This window comes from Zeus faber (genome assembly GCF_960531495.2).
Source record: "Zeus faber genome assembly, chromosome: 13".
Classification (NCBI taxonomy): Eukaryota; Metazoa; Chordata; class Actinopteri; order Zeiformes; family Zeidae; genus Zeus; species Zeus faber.
The window spans coordinates 6477993-6500064 of record NC_137198.1 but is presented as its reverse complement, the minus strand read 5'-3'; the positions used below and the strand labels follow the sequence as shown (position 1 = coordinate 6500064).

Below are 22072 nucleotides of genomic sequence, written 5' to 3'. Positions count from 1 at the left end.
CGGTCATAATATTGGAAAAAAAAAAAAAAAAAGAAAAGAAGCAAGTTGCTAAAGCCAAACAAACTCAATTGTGGAACAGAAATTGCACCACTGCATTGCAACAGCTGTATTTATTTGAGCTGTTACATACGCACATAAAGACTTATGACGTCTAAGTGACACTACGCTATTCGTTGCAGAACTCCGCAGTGGCAGAATGCGCACCGCGACACATCCGAGACATGAGAATTCCTCGTACTGCGGTTGGAAATATGGACCTGAAGGAAGGGGGGGAAAAAAAAAAAGCACGACCACTAGACGACCGCTGTTGGACGCCTCAAGCCCCCAGCATCTTCTTCACCATGTAGCCCGGCATGTTGTAGACGAACAGCCCCAGGATGGCCAGGATCAACAGGGCGAAGACGATCTTGATGACCAGCCACCGGTACTGGTCGCACACCAGGTGCTTCACCGCTTTGAAGGGGATGAGGAACCAGAGCAGGGCGATGTCCGGGCGGCTGCACACAAAAAAAAAAACAACAAACAAAACGGAGAACGCCGGGTCAGTGCGTGGGCGGAGCCGCAAGGTGGCGGGACTCCCGCCTCTCCGAAAGCCTGCGACCTTTCACCTCTGAGCTCTCACGCGTCGCCCTGAGATTTGAGGTCACGGCCCAAGTTGAATATGATCTGTGGAGTGTGTTCCGTTCAGGCGTCGCCGCGCACCGGCGCGGACTCCCCTCACGCCGCACGGCGACGCCTCCATGAAACAGCTGCGTGTTCGCACTACAGGATCCTACACTCGGCCGGGGGGGGTCCTCAGCTGGCGCGAGGGGGTCCACGGCAATACACGTCAGACCTGACGACGCTTGTGAATTTTTCCGCGGGACTTTGCCAAAAGAGAACAAAAAACAAACAAAAAAAACTCCAAAAACGAATGGAGCTTTATAATGAAGAAAGGTTTGCCTCTGTGGGGGCGTGAGCGCTCGTTTATTTTGTGCCGACGAAAGGAAAAAAAGGACGTTACGTGCGTTTGGTGGAGGAGCGGGTGGAGAGATGCAGACTGCATGGATCACTCCTGCAGCTGGAGGTTAATTATTATAAACAAAGTCCTAAATAGTGAAGTCCAACAAAAATACCTAATATTCATTTATTTTAATATGCATTGCATGTACAGTAAGAACGACAAGAGACACGGGAATAATTCATGTTTCAGAGGAGAATTTATTCCCAAAATCCAAGTACAATCCCAATGCACCTTGTTGACCAATAAGGGTATAATAATGTGAATTTGACAAGTCTTGACAATATTTTAGTAGCAGTAGTAATAGTCGTAGTCATCGGTGAGCTACAGCCTCATTGTCGACCACCCAGCTCTGGTGAACGGGTGACGTGGTAAATCATTCCAAACCAACACAATTCAAGAGAAAGCCAAAATCGAACTTGTAACGACATCACACGGCACGGAGAATATGCGAGAATATACGAAGGATCGCCCGGTGACGAACGATTCAGCGGTTTATCTTTCTGTCTGCCCCGTGCTCCCGCTAACGCCTGGATCAACGGGCGGTTCATCCATCAAACAACAAAGAAGTCGCCCAGTGTCCATTTTTTGCAGCCTGATCGTCCTGGGAGGAGGCTCCTCTCCCTCTGGGTTTCTTCCATTTTTCCTTCCCTTTGACAAGTCTTCGACAATGTTTTAGCAGTAGCCGTAGTGGTAGCAGTCAGCGGGGACCTAGAGCCTCATCGTCAACCCCCCAGCATTGGTGAACGGGGGGGGGGGGGGAGCGGAGCGGGGAAATCATTCACAAAACACCACAATTGAAGAGGATCCATGTTAAAATTGCTATCGCACGGTTACCGACAACATGTGAAGATGTACGAAGAATCACCCCGTGATGAATGATTCAATGGTTTCCTGCGCCAACTAATGCCTGGATGAATGTGCAAGAAATTCAAGAAATTCAACACATTCAACAAACCAACAAAGAAGTCGCGCGGCGTCCGTTTGGAGCCCGGTCGTCTCCGTCTCGAGGTTTCTTCTGTTTTGAGGGGTCTTTTTCCTCTTTCGTTTTTTTTTTTCTCGACCCGGGGGGGGGGTGGGGTTTTAGGGGCCGCCGCTGATTCCCGCGCTAAATGCGGAGCTCGCGACGTCGAGACTCACACCGTTGGTTACGGGCCGTGGAAACAAACTAGACGCGACGGGAGGCGCCGAAGACCATCCCCGATGCGGCGATATGAACCTCCGCTGCGGCGAGCTCGGGTTCCGCCGGCCCCGGGGACTCAGGCTCCCAGCATTTTCTTCACCATGTAACCGGGGGCGCTGTAGAGGAACAGGGCCAGGATGGCGAGCAGCAGGAGCGCCGTGACGATCTTGATGGCCAGCCACCGGTACTGGTTGCAGACCAGGTGCTTGATGGCTTTGAAGGGCGTGAGGAACCAGAGCAGGGCAATGTCTGGGCGGCTGGGGCGGGGCACATAACAAAGCAACATTGATGGTTAAGCCTGAAACCTCTGAAACGGGTCCCTGCACATTGCTCGACGTCCTCCTCGTCTCTCTTCCCACTCACGCACGTCTCTCCGTCACCGTCTTTCCTCTCACAAAGTAAAAGCGCGGAAGAAGCACCTTTGAGGGTTTTTTTTTTTTTTGGGGTGTTTTGTTTTTTTTTGAACACCGCAAGATATCGGGACAAATAAATAAATAAAAATAAACCTCCAAAAAAATGTACCAAAAGAAATAAAATCTTTATGAAGTTAGGGCGTCGAGTTACGAGACAGCGAGGTTGGATGCACCGCGTTCCTCATCAAGAAGGGACCATGGCACGCCCACATCTCCTTTCCCCGTGTGGAACCGTCCAAGCTGCTCTAAAAACCCTGTGCATCCTCCCTTCCTTCCACTTGGTTTGGTCGATAGAGAGGCTTTTGGTACTTATTATATTTATATTTAATAATATTGAATAATTCATGTCATTTGTTTGCTTATACGCACCATGATTGTTTTGCATGCTTTCAGGTTGAGCATTCAGGTCATTGTGGTCCAGTTAAAAAAATGAAATCAGAGATGGACTTGATGAGACAGAATGATCTGGAAGTGCCTGATGCATTCGGCGTTTTCCTTCATTTCCTTAGAATCGTGTCCAATCGTGTGCTGGCTACTGACGTCTCCATTTAGGCGGATGGTCGAAAATGGTTCAAACCCAACACTGCAAACTGACTGGAAATATTTAGTCGTTACACAAATACTGCTTTAGTTGAAATGGCGTCCGATCGAAACACTTCGATTTCTTGTCCTTCACATTCTGGATTTTTTTTTCGGGGGTGGTCAGATCTCGTCTCCACGTCATTGTCATCTTTGTTTAGAATTTATAGCGGAAAGATTTAAAAGCTGACCTGACATTAAACATTTTGAATGACAAACTTAAAATTGGGAAACTGGTTAATAACCATGTAAAGTTGGTCTGAAATTTGTTCTGAAATTTCATTGTGGTCATTACACGGCAAAGAATTTCCAGGAACAGATATTTTGCCGCTGTGTAAGAGGGTCACATACATTAATTTAAACAAATAAAGGGCCGGGTTCATTTAGAACTTTTGTGGAATCTAAAATAATAATGTTTTTTTTATGCACAACTGCTGTGGTCTGGTTTGTGTAGCGCGGTCAAGGGAGGGTGATTTTTATTTTTATTTTATGAAGGCAACCGGTCGGTGACGTCTCCTGGGGACGAGGCGACTCAAGCGCCCAGCGTTTTCTCCACCGCGTAGCCCGGCGTACTGTAAAGGAACGAGGGGCCTATGGGCCAGCGGCAGCGGGGTCGGCGAAGGTCCGCATACTTGGACCGCGCGCAGACCAAGTGTTTGACGGCTTTGAAGGGCGCGAGGCGCCGGAGCAGGCCGGCGTCGGGACGGCTGCAGGGACGGAAACACACGCTGCTCGGCACGACGCAGAGCTGGTCTTTGTGTGTCTCAGGTGGAAATGTGATTATTTATTTATTTATTTGAATTATTCAAATTCAGATGAAGTAAAAAGACGAGGGGTTAATCGTTAAATAAAACTTGAAAGGTCCTGGGTACACATGTATACATGAAGGAAGGACACGGCGGAACGAGGAGACACTTACCATGCAGAGTGAGAGGATGGTGGATGGGGGTCCAGGTGGAGTAAAGCCTCATTCCTCACGTCACGAAATGTCCAAGTGATTTTTTTTTTCCCCATGCTTTTTAAAACATATTTGACTGTTTATGTACGATTTATGGTTGTTTAAATATATGTTTAAAAAATGTACCAGTTTGATATTGTTCAGTTTATGTTTATCATTTTGTGATTTTATTTTAGTTTGCTTTTAATACAATTCATTTCACATTTTATACTGTATTTGTTGTTTTTCTAATAACTAGGACTTGAATATGGGGACTGGACTTGATAAGTGTTTTGCCTCTGTCTGTGTGTGTGCGTGCGTGCGTGCGTGCGTGCGTGCGCAAGAAAAGCATGTGCATGGATATGGTTTCGGACCAATATCCGCATGGACACGTAAAACTGCAGAGAGCAAGTCAAAAATGAAGCCTGAGGCAGCGGCGTCGAGCGTTCCGGAAGGTGAAAGGTCGTGAGGGCGTGCAAACAGCTTTTCATACTTAGGTTTCTCCAGCGGGTCCGGCTCGTTGCGTCCTTCACCCACCGGGCTCTTCTCAGCCTCCTCCCCGGTCAGGAGGTGCAACTCCGCCTCCACTTTCCCCTGCAAAAACAATGACCTTCTGAGTGACAAAAACATATATGTTTGATGTTTGACCTTTTTGAGCTGTCCCTTTTTAGGAATCAGCCACTCAGCGTCTTTGTATTGCGCATGTGTCTATATGCTTCTTCCTCTTGTGGGGGGGCGGGGTCCTCCTTTCCCCCCATGAATGCAAAGCCGGGGCATGTGCAAGAAGTGAAAGGCAGTTGACGCTTTAAGGACACAAAGTCAGATATTATCAGTGCCTACCGTGAGTTCAAACTCATCATTTTCATCTCGGGCCACGAACGGCCACCAGCCCTTGATTCTCTTCTGCTTGAAGATGGAAACCATCGGCATATCCGTCTCGTTGGTCACCATTTCAATCGTGCACTGTTTGGCCGTTTTGGCGCCGCGCGGGAAGCGGTTCAGGTCCAGCTCGATAGCACCTACAAAAAAAAAAAAAAAAAAAAACCTGATTGAAAATACGTACGATCCATGTGGGGCAAGGTAGTCAGTTCACTCTACTAACTTCTTTTTTTAAAATCTTCTTTATCTTTCTGGTACTGTTCTGCCAACTCGCAGATTTCTGCTGCTGTGACACCTGAATGTTATCGTATCTTATACACATGTGAAAAGTTGTATGATGCACCTTTTTGGAACACAAAGATGAAAGGAAACATGACTAGAAATTCCTCTTTTCATATCTGTTATGGACAGTGATGAGTTAGCGTAGAGACCAGGGCACCGGTCGCCCACTGCACCTAAGAAGTCGTCGGCGGAGAAATGGTCGGCATCCCACACTTGCAGGTTGAGACGTGCTGGGATCTTGTACTCCGTCTCGTCCCAGGCGAACATGGACTCCTTTTTAGAGATGACGATCTTCTCCTCGGCCATGAGGTAATCGAAGGGGTAGACGAAGCGCCAGTTGAAGTTGCCCTCCCCCGTGATGGAGTGGTAGTGGACATCTGTGTCCTGCTTGTCCTCCTGCTGCCCCTTCAGCCACCTGCAGCCGGAAAAAAACCCGGTCGCGCGCAGATGTTTCAGAGCCATGTTGAGGCTGCAGAGCAGTGTCTTACCGAAAGAATAAATACAATTTGCAGATTATATTTACCCTCGCACGAATATGTCGCTGGACTTCTCGCCCGTGAAGATGTCGTCATCTTCTAGAACGACCTCGTCTGTGTTCCAAACAATCACCCTCAGTTCGAACCTGGCACAAATGAAAAACATCAAGTGATGTTCTAATGCAATGGTTCTCAATGTGGGGCTGATGAGAATCTCTCTCAATACAAACACGATTCGATTTCAGTGGCAGAACATACTTCTTTGGCTTCCTGGGTGAGATGTCAAGGGCAGGTCCAGGGGCCGTCATGTCCTTAGGGAACATATCCACCCACATCTCTATTCTGCCCTAAAAAAACATGAAGACACAAAATCATTCGGCAACAAATACCTCCTAAAATCATGGGAATTCGGGGCTCAGGGTATCGGCAAATTCATTTCATGGCATTTTTAATGCTGTTTTGAGCTGTTGTATTCTCACGTGTTTTTGACAAAAACATATTCAAACTTTGTAAATTTGTTTCTGTCTAACAACCTCAAGAAAATATTTTGGACCCGGAAAATTAATTCCTGAGTGTGGTGTGGTGTGTGGATGTGATGGTTTGGGCAGCCACACATGACCTGGATCTAGGTGATTGGGATCAGAGTGGCTGCATTGCAGTTGGTCATTAGTTGGGCTAACCAGCAGCAGGTTAAAACCCCCATCCGCACACACACTCAGGAGAGGAGCCCTGTCATGACAGGTTCTATCTGCTCCTGGCTTGTTCCACCTAGCCTCCTCTCTACAATAAACTGATGTCTACAACCCATCGTCATCTGTGTCTCTGTGGCGGAGGGGCCCTGGAAATGCAACTTGGATGGCCTGTAGCAGGCGCAACTGCCACACTGAGTTATTGTTAAATTGATATATGATCTTTCAGACATTTTAATGAAGCAAAACATACTTGTTCAATGCCCGGCTTGTCAGGGTGGAGGAGTGGCCTGGTCTCAACGTGCTCTGGGATAAGTTTGCAGCCGATGCGTGGAATCTCTTCCCAGTGCCTCAGCACCGTGAGGGCAAGGTGCTCGTCTGTCTGCTTCTTCAAACCTGGAAAATGTTGCATCATATTGATTCAAATACCAAATGTTTTTTTATTGGAACCTTTTTGTCTCCCACCTCCACAGTCTACAACAATTGCTTTGCGCGCAAACAATCGGTTTAGTTTGGTGGAGGGTAGATTGTGGGAGAGAATGGAAGCCGTACCATTTTCATCTTCTATCTCGGTGGGAGCCATGAAGACACGGTTTGCCACCTTCACCCTTCCAGCAGGGCCATAGTTTGGACCATCCAACTTGCCGTCTTTGCACAATTTGGCCAGGATCTGTGTGGGCTTCATGGGGTCCCGCCAGACATTGTACCCATGGCTGCCAAAATGAACAAGTGTGACATTTATGACAGAAAAGTGTTTCGTACCAGAGATACAAGGAAGGTACTGTATACAAGAAAGGAGTTGATTCAAAGGACTATTGACAGTAACCAACATTTTTTGACAAATACTAGATATTTAGGGAACTATAAATACACAAAATTGATATTTCAGAAACAATCATTAGAACCAAACAGGTCGAGGGATCGATTACAACAGTCAACTGTACGAAGTTCGGAAAATTGCACAAATTTGCTGTAATTCACCCTTAAAGACAGCATTAAACTATATCACGATATTATGATTCCCAAAATCTAGGAGGATATCTTGTCTCACGCAGCCCTGAGTCTTACATGGCGTAGTTTGAAGCGATGCCACACGTAGCTCTGTGTTTGCTGTAGTAGCGATTCTCGAGGTCAATCTTGGTTTCCCCGATCAGATCGTCGGTTCCCACCAGGTCCCAGTCGAAGATTGACACTGTGAGTGTCGAGTCCATCGGGAATGTGGCTTCGATGTCAAAGGATCTGTTTGGAGGGAAATTATTTGTTCGATGTTTGATTTCATAAAATACAGTAACTGATATTATCTCTTTACTTACTTGCCAAAGAGTGGGTTCAGTTGTTTTGAGATGTAGTTTTCCTTGTCTCTTATATCAGATTTCCCTATTTTTATCACAATGTATGGGTCTGCTTTTCCATTTATGTCTGCAGGATGCAGATCAGTAGCCTGATAGAAAAAAAAACAATTAAAAATTGGTGTTGATGAACATGAAGCTACAGTAGGTGCATTGTGAAACACTGATGAGCAGTTTAAAAGTTACATAACTGGACTAACAATGTGAACTTGATAATCCTACTTTAACATCACAACACAATGATTCATATAAGAGTGTCTTATAATGTCGATCGCAGTGAGATAAAGACGTGTGGCCCACCCTGATGACATAGACCCGGATGAGGACGTTGACCGGGTCGTTGTGGGGGATGTTCTGGAACGTTCCCATGTTGGAGTCGAATCCCAACTCTCTGCCGATATCCTCCGACTGCGGCACTTTGTACATGCACAGCGACCCCTGAGACGGGAGCAAATGAGCCGCTTCACTATGCATGCAGCAGATCACATCAGGGGGAGAAGAGGCCCCCGTCGTTGATGTTCAGCGCGCAAATACTAAAGAATCGCTGCTTGTTCCTCAAATGTGACATTTTAAACAATAAAATCATATAATATTGAGATATTTTCCAACAACATAGGAGCATATAGAGAGATAGTTTGAAGCCGTAGCGCATTATTATATTACATCTGTATATGACACACTTTGAATTTTCCGATGATCCTGTCCTCGTCTGTCATGTTCTGGTCGTCATCGTCTCCACTCTTTCCTCTGAACAGGTTGAAGGTGTGGAGCCAGTCTTCAAAGTGGTCAAAATCGCTCTCCAGTTCTTTGGGGAACACCTTACATGTACATGGGAAATATGAGCAAACAAAACAAAGAAAACAAAAACATGAAAACAAAAGAAATAGTTATATTCACTGTACTATTTTCATACGCTGAAGAAGGGAAATGTAGTTGTATATTCCTGCCGTTCTATGCTGTTGTGCTCTGTTTCTGTCTCTTTCTCACAAGGTTTCTAATAAGAATTAAGTCGTGGTTTACCTTCAGTTCGTCCAGTTTGGGCTTTTTCCTCTCTGACAGATCCAGGGCCACCCTCTTCTTGTCCTTCTTACCCCTCCCTCTCTTGCCTTTTACAGGAGAGTCATCAGGTTTTATGTCTGAGTACAGTTTAGCAGTGAAGGTGGAGTGACGGATGGAGAGAAGAGGGGAACGAGGAATGGAGGGAGGGATGGAGGGGCAGAGCACTCGAGACATGAATTCCACATGAAAGTTGCCAAAACAACTGCTACTGTATAGTATACCGTAAGTATACTATAAAACCGTATCATATGCATAGAAATACATGATCGTCTGCAGCCACAGTATGTATAGAAGTGAAATTCTTCAATTAATTAAAAAAATGTTCCATTATTATTATTATTATTATTATTATTATTATTATTATTACTATTATTATAGTTGGACATTTGTTGAACGCTTCAAATGCCTATTGACAACTTTCATGGTCTGCATATTGGCTGATATGCATCTCAGGTTAAGTTGGAGTTGGTTTTCCTTGTGGAAATGTGGATTCATGTCTGTGTGTACACGGAGGTGTTCCCGGGCTACACAGCGGGCAGACTGCAGAGGAAAGCAATGCCCAGCTCTGGCATAGAGGCACATAAAAGCATGTGATATTGAACTTTGAAATTTATCTAGTCCATCTTTCTCAAGTTCTCATCTGGCTTTACCTCCACCGTCTGTGATGTCCACGTCCTCCTTGTCCTCTGAATCTGAAAGAGCTGCTTCTTGAGCTTTCAGAATCTGTAAGACCAAGATGACATTTGTGATCCCATCTGAAAATCTAAGGAGATCTATAGGAACGGTTTCCATGATTCGTCAGCTGAGAAGTAAAAAATGAAGTTATTGAACTAAAACAAAAATTTCCGAAAAAAAAAAGAGAGAAGAGCTTTGAATTTGAGCAGTTTGACAAAGCAGTTATTCCTTCGATCAGATTGCTCTAAATGGCCGTGCCGCTCTCTTACCTCTGTCAAAGTTTCAATGGAGGCAAAGTATTTGGACCACCAGTCCAGCATGCTCTCATCGAGTTCTTCTTCTTCGACATCATCACCGCCCTTCTTCCTCTTCTTCTTTTTGCCCTTTCCATCCTTGTCATCATCCTTTTATCGCCCCGGAAAGGGAACATCTTGTCAGTCACGGGTTTTGTTTGATCCAACAGCTTGAAATCATAAACATTTCTATCCTTCTCGTGGAGGACGAGAGCTCGTGCTTACCTCGACTTTGACGACAGCATCTGAGCACTGGGGAGAAAAACAGATTTCTTTGTGTTAAACAAGCAAGGGAATATTTATTTTATATTATTATAATTAGATATTATATATTGATTTCATTTGTTTGTATTGCAATGTGTTTTAAATTGCTTTTACAAACAATTTTCTTACTAACTTAGCAAGTTTCTCTCTTTTTAATTGAGATATCTTGTGTCTCATTTGGGGGTTGATTAAATGCAATGGAAGATAAAAAAAAAAACATACAGAGTCGAGCTTGACCACAGTTTCCATCTTCTTAAAAGTAGGCTCTGGTTCCATGCTGACAACAATAATTTCCTCTGAAAGATGTAAAAAAAAAAAAGACAGAAAATCGTTCATTTCAACAGCGACGGAACAAATGAATTGAGGTATGAATAACTTTAATCTAAATCGAATAACTCTAATCCAAAGTGCAACAGAAACACTGTAAATTAGGCAGGTTTGTCTGCACTGGTTTGGGGATTGAAATGCATAGGGCCTGGCTGCTATACTAGCCACACCCGAGCTTGTCAAACAAATAATTCTAGTATCAGTAATAATTTAGTTATTGATCTTTCTTTAAAACCTGTCGTTTGCCCTCCTCATCAGTTGTGGCGAGACGCAGCCTACCCGTGTTGGACAGGTTGTTGGCCTGCTTGTCGGACGGCCTGTAGATGAACTTCCTCAGGCTTGTGACGGCGTTGGAGCCCACCAGGGTGTAGCGGCCAAAGGCTCTGCAGTCCACCACTCGGATGTTCAGCGGGGGGTGAAGCAGCTCGTTCTCAGGCAAGTCCTGAAAGGAAATAAGTCCACTAATCTGAGCCCACTTGTTTTCTAACTTTGCCACCGTGACATTTTGAATTGACAGGTGGGAAACAGAAAAGAAAGCAGAAAAAAATGCCCAGCAACAAATATTAGTGCATTAGTGATGTTAGACACTAGTTATCACTTCAGCCCCATTACGAGCTTTGAGTGCATCCTGCTGAACGACAAATTACCACTTCAAACCACTTGACAAGGGTGCTGAAATTTGGGTTTTTCTTGTAGTTGGGGATGAGGGCGGACTGGACCCCCTTGCCAGCGCATTCAATGTCCACGCGAGGCCGGTCCACCTGAGCCAGGTTGACCCTCTTCAGGTCCCTCAGGCCCCAGAACAGAACCTGCGGAGGAAGGACTGAAAATCGTTTCCTTGCTCTCTCAGTCAAAAAAACTGTGATTATAATTGAAACGGAAATATTCCTGTACTCATTCCCGTACCGATTTCAATCGCTCACCATTTCAACACCATTTCATCGCTCACACAAATATTACTCAACCAGGAATTAAAAATCGGGTACTGGATTGTTAATCTAATACATACGCTCATCCATGAATGAACCAGAAAAAACATCCAAAAGTGAGCAGGAGTCTTCACCTCGATCCTGTACTTGCTGAGGACTGGTCTGATGCCAAGCGGCACAGGCAGGATGGGACCACGGTCCATGTCTGTGGGTCCATCTATGGGTGGCAGGTCAGCTTTCCCATTGGGACCAATCTGCAAAAACATAACGTGACAAAGCGCTCCTCAGCATTCACTTTCAACATGAGCCTCCAGCCTGATTACATAGTCTCATCGACCAATGTCACAAGTCTACAAAAACGATTATATCAAATAATGACGTATTTAACCCACACACACACACACACACACACCTGCAGCAGCTCAAAGGCGGCCAGCATTTCCCCGGCGGTGCAGTTCCCGCGGTAGATCTGGTAGTACTCCAGCTGGGGAGGGAAGCGCGGGGGGCCGTAGTGTTCGTCCGCCATCTTAACCAGGGGTTTGGCGAAGGTTCTGCCGATGAATTCAGCTTTGCCCTGGAAGTTTGGAAAAGAGAGGCCCGGAACACAAAGTTAAAAAGGAAAACTCCCATATTTTTTAACCTTTACCTTATTTTTTGATCATTAGGAGTCAACCCAAGTGAATGGAATCTAAATATTTTGAATTGATTCAATAGTGAGAGGAAAGCTTCAGCTGACTGCCATGGACCGAGCTGCAATACATAGTACAAAGGGACAATCGCAACCACGTTCTTTAGCGACCACGATTGCCCCATTGTACGACCTATTGTAACTCTTTCTCAATGCGCTTGTTTTGTATTTAAAAGCTTTTGATGCCAGTCACTCTGGTTGACTTCCAATTATTGAAAAATAAGTTTTAGGTTAAAAAATACCTTTTAATTGCCTTTAAATTTAGAATGAATATTTGTAAAAAAATGTTTTGGCCTTCCCGCTACCTCCAGTGTTTTTCTTAAATACAATGCCAGTTCAATATGAGTATCGTACCACATTGATCATTTGACGCACTGTGCCTATTCGTTGAAACATGGCTTCAGGCGCACATGTTTCTAGGCAGAGTACAGACAAAGGAGAAGTGAAGACAAGATAGCAAAATTAAAGACCCAACAACCCAAAGTAAATAAAACAAAAACCAAAGAAATACATCCAACATAACCAGTGAACTGCAAAACAGCCAGGAGATTTCCCTCAATGGAGAAACGATTCCTTAAAATGGATCCAGTCTCTCTTACAGTTAGTGGTTATGAGGAGAGTCCATATCCTCTGTTGACAACATCCAATAAGCTTTCAGTTCAAGGAATGCAACAGGTTTAAGGTGGATGAGGGGAGACAGTGTCTCCTGGTGAACTGATATCAATTCCAGTGAGTACGTCTTATTCCTCTTGCATGCCTTTGGAGACACAGTGAGTTTTATTCTGCACACAATACACTTCTTCTAGAGTTCTCAAGCAACCAGCATTCACACTCTACTTATCCAAAGCGCCATCCAAAACAATGGTGTTAACAATAGGAGCAGATATACAGTAAAAGTGTCAGTCAATACAGCATTGTTTCATATACAAGCTGACTCAACCAGCCACCAAAACAACGACATAATACAATGAATACAGCACTTTAGAATACTTTACTGACATGAACTTTACACAATCACATGACAAGTGTAATAACCAAATGTCATTCACATCAGAATAATTTACAAGGATATTTCAATGACACACTAAGTCTCACGCTTCAGGTTATTAAGCTGATCTGAAAACCGAGGTAAGATCATTCCTACATGGAAATCTAGAACAGTCAGAATGTACGATTTAATCGGTTTAGATGTAAACAAAAACAGTGGCTCCGCGATACAAAATCAAGCTCACCACTGTGTCCTGATCGTAGAGTTCAATGACGATAATGGGCGGGTCATCTCGCAGCTCGTTGGCCGTGCCAAACAGCTCCACGTTCTCAAAGACCAGCAGCTGGTCCCAGGTGGGGCAGAGTGTCTCAGCCAACACCTGAGGAGAAAGCCACGGTACATTAACCTCAGAAGAATCAATGTGGATCAAACTGCTTTTGCATAGAATCAAACTGCATTGACACCGCTTGGAACGTCGTCTGTTCAGTAGGGAACCACTGAGAGTCCCCTTTCAGCCGAAATCTCATGAGTTGCACCGGGTGTTGAGTGGCTCACCTCAGTGACCTGGCTCTGTGTGGAGAAGAAGACCCTGGCGAACGGGTCGGACAGGCCTGTTCTGTCTGCGGCGAAGAGGCTGCGAGCCTGGTACATGTGGACCCTCAGCTGGAAGATCTGTTTCACTGCACAGAGAGGACAGCAAACTCAATCAACCCATCCAGAGGATGTTATGCACATCCATCTATCCATCTATCTATCTATCTATACATCTATCTATCTATACATCTATCAATATATCCATCCATCTATCAGTCTATCTATCTATCCCAAAATAGAAATAGAAATCAATGAAACAGTCAATTTTTCAACAATAAAAATAAATGTTTTTACTATACTTTGTTACTACTTACTTTATATGTTTAATATAAAAGAAGAAGAATATTTCACGTGACTAGGTGCTACAACATATAGGTCAATTCATAAAATAATCCTAATTTAGACACATGCACGGTTGGTTGAGCCCTTACTCATGTAGGTGAGGCTGATGGGGGGTGTGGACGGCATGCCGGGGCCTTTGGACAACTTGTTCTCCTCAAAGCCGTTGGGCAGACCACTCAGGTAGTCCCTACGCTGCCTGTTTAGCCCCAGCCACAGATAGATCTCTAGTTTGGCCTGGACCGTCCAGCCAGCAGGACCAAATCCCTTCTTCCCAGGAATCTTAAATAATCAACAAAAATACATTAAATAAAAAAATATATAATGAAAACAATTCATCATTATCATCCATACTATACATTTCCCCCTTAAATGTTTATTTTGTATTCATTTATTTGTTGGCCAAGAATTATGATGGTTAACATAAATGTATACTGTGCTGAGCAAATGTAATGCATGTCATAGATGCAAAAGCGCCAGCGTGGTGCACAAAGATGAATAGATAGTGTACGTGAATACACATTCACCCTCAGAAAGATAGTTTTGAGTTTGCCACAGTCCTTCCCCGTCTCTTCCCCCACGCTAGAGAACAGGATGTCTTTGGAGGGGACCCGGGCGTAAGCGATGCGTTTGCCGTTGCTGATCATCCAGATGAAGACATCAGGAACGCTGTGCTGAGGCTGCAACCACAAGGATAATGTTTAACATGCGCTGTATACTTACAAGAAAGTTGTAATTTTATCCCCATCTTAATTGTCGCTTGGCAATTGTGACAATTAATTTAAGATATGATAAGATGAGATCAAATAAAAGCAGTAAATAATAAACCACAACAACAAAAATGATTCCTATGTGGTATACACTAATTCTGTATGGTGCTATAACTTACTTCATCAGCCATGAAGCGCAGCTTTTGGAGGAAATTATGAACCAGCTTGATTTTGTCCCTCACAGTACTTTTCTTCACCTGCAATCTCATGGTCTTAGCTTGCTGCCCGATGCTCTCCTACAAGCAGAAACAGGCATTTTTAGAGACCGCTAAACAAATTTTAAAAGTAGTTGTTAGTAGTGTCAGATCATCACCGTACCACTTCTGCCATGCACAGCTTCAGTCTCTCTCTGTCCAGTTTGGTTCTCCCGGCCTGGTTCTGGTCCTTATTTGCCAGCGACAGAAACTGACTGAAATATTGTGTTTGGTTAATTTCAAAGGATTCCATGACACACTTTGAATGATGGAAGAAACCCAGAAACAACCACATGCTTTGATATCGTTTAGAATGTAAAGTATAGAAATATAGATTTAGTGTTTTTGTTATTTTATACATTTAATACGTTTAATAAATTTTTATGGTATAAAAGTCAAGTATAACTAGAGACCTGCATCCCTGGCTGAGCTCCTCCAGGACACCCCTCAGTCTGCGTTCAGGATAGGTCTTCTCTGTCTTGATGATCTCCTGCACATCGTTCAGGCCATCTTCCTGCAGAGGAAAATTAATGATGGATGAAGCCCCTCGTTCACTTTACTTAAGTGCTGCAAACTCAAACAAACATAGAAATGCTAATAGAAAACAATAATTAAAGAAGTACAACTTGCCAGTTTATCAGCAATGTTGTCTATAATATTGGCATTGTACAGCCTGCGTCTCTGATCCTGCCACCAGCTCTTTATGTAGATGCACGGCTTCCTCTCAAAATACGGCAGATGGAAGTAGTTCCTGTGGTCAAAAAGTAAACATGAGGAAAAGGTTCAATCATCATTCAATCATGTACGATTTTAAAAAGTTAAAAATGTTATTAAGGCTTTGATTTGAAACGGCAACTTTTGAATAAAACATCCTTGAGCTCCTACTAAGTACTACAAAATGACAGTAAATGTGTTGTTGCTGCATTACGTGAGAATGCAGTTGTCAGATAAATCACATCTCTCATTACAATCCATAATATTGTGACAGTAGACCTCATTTTGTGAGACACCACAGCGTAGACATCTAGAATTTGGAACTGGCTCCGACCTGTCGGTGATGACCGGCTTCATGGGCGGGGTGGTCGCCACTGCCGCTAGGTCCCCGTCCTCCTCCATCTCCTCATCACTGGAGTTCTGGATCAGCTCGGACTCCTCTTCGTCCCCGTCGCCCCCGCCCTTCTTCCCCTTGGGTTTTGGCTTGATGACCCCATCCATCTCGTTTCCATAGTAACCTGCCAGTTATTAATTAAGTTGGTGCCACCCACGTCGAGTGAGTTGTGTTGATCTTACGTAACAGGTGAACAGTGTTAGTATAAGACACAAAACCAGGCTATCATTTAGTACTATAGAGAAAGAAAAAGTAGTTGTACAATGCACCAGTTCTCTGTATTTTTTTTAATTAAAATCACCATTCATTGGTTTGAAAATTCCAACTACAAACAATGGCAAGGTATAACTGAATAATACTAAGAGTTACCTATTGTGACCTCAAAACTGATGGGCTTATCGCCAATCTTTCTGTCGATCATAGTAGCCTCAAGGAAGGAACCAAATAGGAAAAACTCCTCAACCTTCCCAGTGGCAGCCTGTAAAAAAGGAGAACCCATGTGTTCATGTTGGTTAAAACCTCCCTTCCCTTCCTAATGAGTTTTTTTGTTGAGTCCTAACGAGCCAAGTGGGTGTCGGTTTGAGTCCTGCAATGTTTAAGTGTCTCGGCCTATTTTAAATTGCACTACAATGTCTTTTTTTTAACCTTTGTATTTCTAAGCTTTTATTATTCTTTTTTTTTAGAAAATGCCTTTCCTGCCTTATGTGAAGCACTTTGAACTGCCCTTGTGTATGAAATGTCTATCTCTTCCCTCGGGAGCCATTATGTAATCGGCCACAGACGCTTTCCTTCCCAGGTCACTAGTGCTAACCACACCTATAACCGTTGCTCTATAATGGTATGTTATGCAATGTATTGTGTCCTAGGAATTCGGTAACATGAGCTTCTAAGCAGTATCCGCTCTGTGAGAACTGAACCTCTGGGCCAATGAAACGGAGGACTCCCGTAGGGCCGCGTGGTGACAGTCCCTCTGCACAATTAAATGTACAGCGTGACTTTACATTGCCCATCAACATCAAGGATGTCACGTCAACGCAAATAGCTGCTTAATAATGCACCAGGCGGGATAAATACAGATGCTCAATAATTCACTGAAGCTGCACTACAATGACCTGTTACCCAGAACCACAATTGGCCTCCTCTGCTTGGCTGCCCATCCGGTGACCCACCTCGGAGATGTTGGGCACCCCCTCCACCTGCACTTCCGTGGAGCTTGTTATTTCGGGCGAGGAGGTGTCCAGGATCTCCAGGCCCAGGCTGATGAGCAGGCGGGCCCTGAAAGACACCCCCTCCCCCAGGCCCTCGTTCAGCTCCTGATACTCATCCATCAGGGTGTAGTTGCGGGTGGAGCCGTACATGTTGACCCAAGCGGGGCCCAGTGTGGGGAGGAAGCCTGCGTTTTTTCAGTAAAGTTATCACATTAAATTATCATATCAAATGTATATTATATAGCAGAGAAAAAAACATTCTGATGAAGAACTTAAAGCATATTATCATTAAAATATACTCATTAATGGGAACTTATCCCAGCCTGAGTGTGAGAATCAGGTGCACGTGAGACGGTTAGAAGCAAAGTGTAAACAGTTTTTAAAGTTAATATGGTGCAATGATGAAATGAGCACTATAATTTAATGTGCAGCTTATAGTGCACAGGTAAGTGATTGATTTATTAAGCACTATAACAACCTCATACACTAAAAAAAAATCTGCTATTTTAGAAAATGGGTAAATAAAACCGACATTAAAGAGAATTAGTCCTGGTCACCTTTGTCTCCATCATTGGAAATCTTTCGAAGGTCGAGGAAATGCGTTCCTATTGCCACATCATTCACTTTATCTGAGTCGCGGAGCTGGATCTTCATGCGTTTGCACAGCGGTGGAAACATCTCAGTAAAAACTATTTGCTCGTTCCAGATGGGCTCGTAGCTGCTCTTTTGGACTGATGTTTTGCCCTGTAATCCGTTCCAAACCGTTCATTAGTAGAGACACTGCAAAACAAGAGCCAAATTTTTTCATCTTTACCTTCTGCCCAGCAAACTGCACTTGGATGTAGGGATCGACCAGGTCCTTGTTCTCTCCTATGAAGGCCTTTTTGACATTGGCCATGATGCTGGTGTTCATCCTGGGCAAACCCTCTGCTCTGTAGATCTTCAGATAGTAGCGAGCCCACTGCCGCTCTGCAGGGACTCCCTCCGGGAGTAGCAAGTTGCTGTTTGTTTTTGAAAAAGAAATTCAAATTTTGAAATCTTACAGGGATACTTCAGGTTGTTTTCCTTACCCAGATTCAAAAAAGAAAGTCGATACCAATTTCATATTTGTGTGTCTCCAACTAAGATATTAGATAACTGGGTTGCATGCTAAAAGTGTTCAACAGGAGGATGTAAGGCTACAGATGTTATCAATCAGACTAGCTCTTGTGAAATTGGGGAGCAACACCATCCAGCATCTCAAAAGCTGACTTATTAAAGTGATACATATTGCGTGTTTAACAAAGTAAAGTCTCAACCCGAATACGTGCCTTTCTCTGACAGGATTACATTTTAGATGTTTACGCACAGATGTTTCTGTGCGCATTTTAAAAAGGCTTTTGCAAGAAAACCAACTATATTTGGGAGTATGAAATCATCATTTAAATGAATCACATTTGTTTTCATGATGCTTCCTGCTTGTAATGCCAGTTTATGTTGAGTGTGACTTTAAATGAAATGTACGCATGTAATGTTGTATTCACCCCTCGATATCATCTTCATCCGATTCGTTGGCCTTGTGTGGAGTTTTTATATTGTCTCCTTTTCCCACAACCGCAATGTCACATCTAATGTAGCCCTTACACCCAGCCGTGATGTCATCAGGATCCGACAAAGCCGCCCACTTGTGGTAGAACTGATGTTCTAAAAGAGAACATAAATTCAAAGCCTGTCACTATATGTACAGTCATTACAGATCGACAGGTAATAATAATTTTCAATATGTAGGAAGATATTAAGAAATGTATTGATTGTTTCCAGAGATGTTATCGTGATAATAAATGACTGATATGAGCCAGCCCTGACAAGGCGTTAACGTCAACGATCGTTTACCTGGTTGGGAGTAGATGGTGCCGACATCCAGTTTGAATGTTCCCACCAGCGTTCCACTGCGCAGGAGATTTTTGGAGTGAATTACCTAGTGGTGGGTTGAAGGAGCGAGGATTTATGTGTGGTAATAGATACAAAGTCCAAGTCTCGGAAATATGTGAAGCGTAGAGGAAAAATATCAATCAGAAGAAAGTTTGTTTATTAAACAACTTACAGACAACTTCAAGATTTTGTCAAACATCACATCGGGAGAGACATGGAAGTCAAAGACGAAATACTGGAAAAACAAAAAAAAATTGTTTTTTTCTGTTGATGAGCATTGAGCACTCTATATTGTACATGTAAACAAAATAAATATTACAATATGGATATGAATGAGTGGTGCAGGATGTGTTATTATTGTCATGGTCACCTCATTGTAGTATGGACAGTTAGTTGACTCCTTCATTGATGTGTACTTCTTATCCTCTCCAATCTCCACACACACCACTGGATCCATGTTCAGCCCCATCAGCTGTCTGGCTTCTATCACTGTCACACTCACCTAAAAAAAAAAAAAAAATAGAAATTCATAGATTCACTGTGATCCAAAAGCTTTGTGTCAATAACAGCGTCAACAACATTGTTCATGGACGTGTTCTTACTTGGTAATCCATTGGTCTACCAGAGCTGGGCTCCATCTTAATATCTGGTTTTGATCTGTTCAATGACACATTTTGTGAGGCATTATGCTTTGCTCAATTTACACAGCGTTATAAAGACTATTCATGGTTAGAAGGCAGTCTGTCCTATTTGTTTGGCCAGATTCTGCTTGCCTCTTGTTGGACACATTAGTGGTGACCGCTGTGATGGAGGCCAGTGAGATGGTGTCGCATTCGGGGCCTCCTCCCAGGAGCATGCCCTGATCCAGGTCTTCCGTCTCTAAAATCGCTGGCTCATCTGGAGATTACAGCAGAGACACACAATTAGAACGACTTGCACTGCAGCAGAAAAGAATAGCAGCTTTTTAAATAATGGAAATGTTGTACTTTGATCTGTAGTCGCAGCATGGCGCCCCCTGTTGAAATACTGCCACCCCACTAAAGCGTCAGTTTACATTGTGATTTACTGACTTCTTAACTACTTCTTAACTTCTCGATTAATTGATAACTTCTTATTTTTTTACATAAGTTCTTAATAAAAAAAGGCTATAAAATTGACTATAATGTATTTTTCCAAATTGTATAGTTTTTCTTTAATGACATAACGTAATTGTAATGTAATATGGGCTTGAAGTTAAATTAAAGTTACAATTCCAAAGAGCAGTAGTTGAGTGGTGTTCATTCATTTTGGCTATTTAAAATGTAGATGAAATGATGATGTAAACCAGGCTTCCCTAGACCCTCTGACCTCTGACAGGAAGCCAGACATATAAGCAACTGATACCTCCGTTCCTGTCCTCCTTCTGTCCACGATGCTTACTGCGCTTCATGGCTCAAGTGGCCCTTCGCTTGGTCTAGAACAAAATACAATTATAAGCAATAAGCATCAGATGTCGTGTTAACTTTGCATTGATTCGAGCAATCACTAAATCCAAATATTAAAAAAAATATATTGTTCAATTACTTAAAATTAAAACAGTTCACTTAATGCTTTCAACCAAGTGTTAAGAGGCTCTTAATCATTTATAAAATGTTACATTTGTTAGAGCAAAATTTAAAATCCATTTAAAAATTGATATCATGACTTAACAAAGCCTATTACATAATGTACTCAGAATATTTGCACGTACGCAAGTATTGAATGAAATACTGGCATTCATACAAAAGCATTGAAAGAATGCCAGTATTTTTAGACAGGTGTCTTTCTGCCACCACACCCTAATTTAGCGTCCAATAGAGGCTCTTAATTATTCAAATCAGCTGACCTTAATACATCAATTAGAAGAGGATAGATTTCACATGCATTGTGCACTATGAAACACTTAAATGAATTAGACTACATGATGCATTTTCTTTATTAAATTAAAAAGAAAATCTGTCAATTTGAATAACTGAGCCTTTTTGCAAGGATTATTAGGAATACAAAAAATGAATAGTTGGTTGAATTCTCAAATTGTATAATATTATATGTTTATATATATGATATAGGCCTAATCCATTTTGGTAATATCTTTTTTTGTAATGCTGAAAACCAGGGTTCATTCTGGCATTACAAAATTAAATTCAATGACTTTTAATTACCTTTTCAGGATTTTCAAGGACACAAAAGAAAAATAATCTATTTTCAACATGATCTTTATTAATTAAAATCGAATAGTCTCATTGTATGTTATTTATATAGTTTATCTATTATATACAGTATATATATATATATATATATATATATATATATATATATATATATATATATATATATATAATTAATCTCATTGTCATCTACTATTAGAAGTGTCTATTTCCAACCATGCTGATTTAAATGTACATTTCTCTGGCATCATCTATGTCGTAAAAAGCTTTTTCTTTTCTATGTTATAGTTTGAATAACAACACCAGAGGGAATATCACAGGTTTTCAATAATCATGTTTTTTTTCAAGGACTTCTCAAGCACTTCAGCACAAAAGGGGATATTTTTAAGGTATTCCAGCACTCCAATTTCTGAGGACAAAGTTTAAGCACCTCAAGGACCTGGTATCAACCCTGCTAAAAACATAATGCTCAAACTTTCATATTATATTTAGAGAAAAATTAAAAAACAAGTCCCATAAATCAGTAAGAAAGCAGCTGTTCAATGAAACTACAAGAACTATATTAAGAACAATAAAAATTATGCTTGTATAAGGCATGATTCAACCCCAATTGTAATACAAAGCAGGCCATTTGGTAAAACGGTAAAATTCCATTTAGAATGGCATAGGAAGCAAGAATGCCACAGTAACCTTCAAAAGGCATGAATACCCATAGCAACACAGAATTTCTCTGTAATGTTTTCTTATTATTC

The 22072-nt window shown here is 42.6% G+C and overlaps 1 protein-coding gene across 2 annotated transcripts; it reads right to left on the bottom strand.

Moving 5' to 3' along the window:
• Positions 1 to 316: 316 nt before the first annotated feature.
• Positions 317 to 20563, bottom strand: LOC307239258 (otoferlin-like; the record flags this gene model as incomplete). 2 transcript variants are annotated; one of them, XM_080012600.1, is made up of 41 exons in its annotated part: positions 317 to 497; positions 4606 to 4706; positions 4953 to 5131; positions 5447 to 5688; positions 5797 to 5895; positions 6008 to 6096; positions 6692 to 6834; positions 6991 to 7151; positions 7507 to 7677; positions 7752 to 7879; positions 8088 to 8225; positions 8468 to 8605; positions 8808 to 8923; positions 9497 to 9569; positions 9791 to 9925; positions 10040 to 10066; positions 10301 to 10374; positions 10685 to 10847; positions 11053 to 11214; positions 11469 to 11588; positions 11747 to 11908; positions 13255 to 13389; positions 13566 to 13690; positions 14036 to 14225; positions 14471 to 14623; positions 14833 to 14949; positions 15032 to 15122; positions 15321 to 15421; positions 15538 to 15658; positions 15956 to 16139; positions 16385 to 16493; positions 17185 to 17408; positions 17781 to 17967; positions 18038 to 18224; positions 18747 to 18906; positions 19096 to 19180; positions 19307 to 19369; positions 19505 to 19636; positions 19737 to 19791; positions 19908 to 20031; positions 20518 to 20563. In XM_080012600.1, the coding sequence occupies 41 exons, from the start codon at positions 20561 to 20563 to the stop codon at positions 317 to 319; spliced, it is 5391 nt and encodes a 1796-aa protein (XP_079868726.1). The 2 variants fall into 2 exon arrangements, with proteins under 2 accessions (XP_079868726.1, XP_079868725.1); XM_080012599.1 differs by lacking the exon at positions 317 to 497 and adding an exon at positions 2260 to 2440.
• Between the last annotated feature and the right edge of the window lie 1509 nt (positions 20564 to 22072).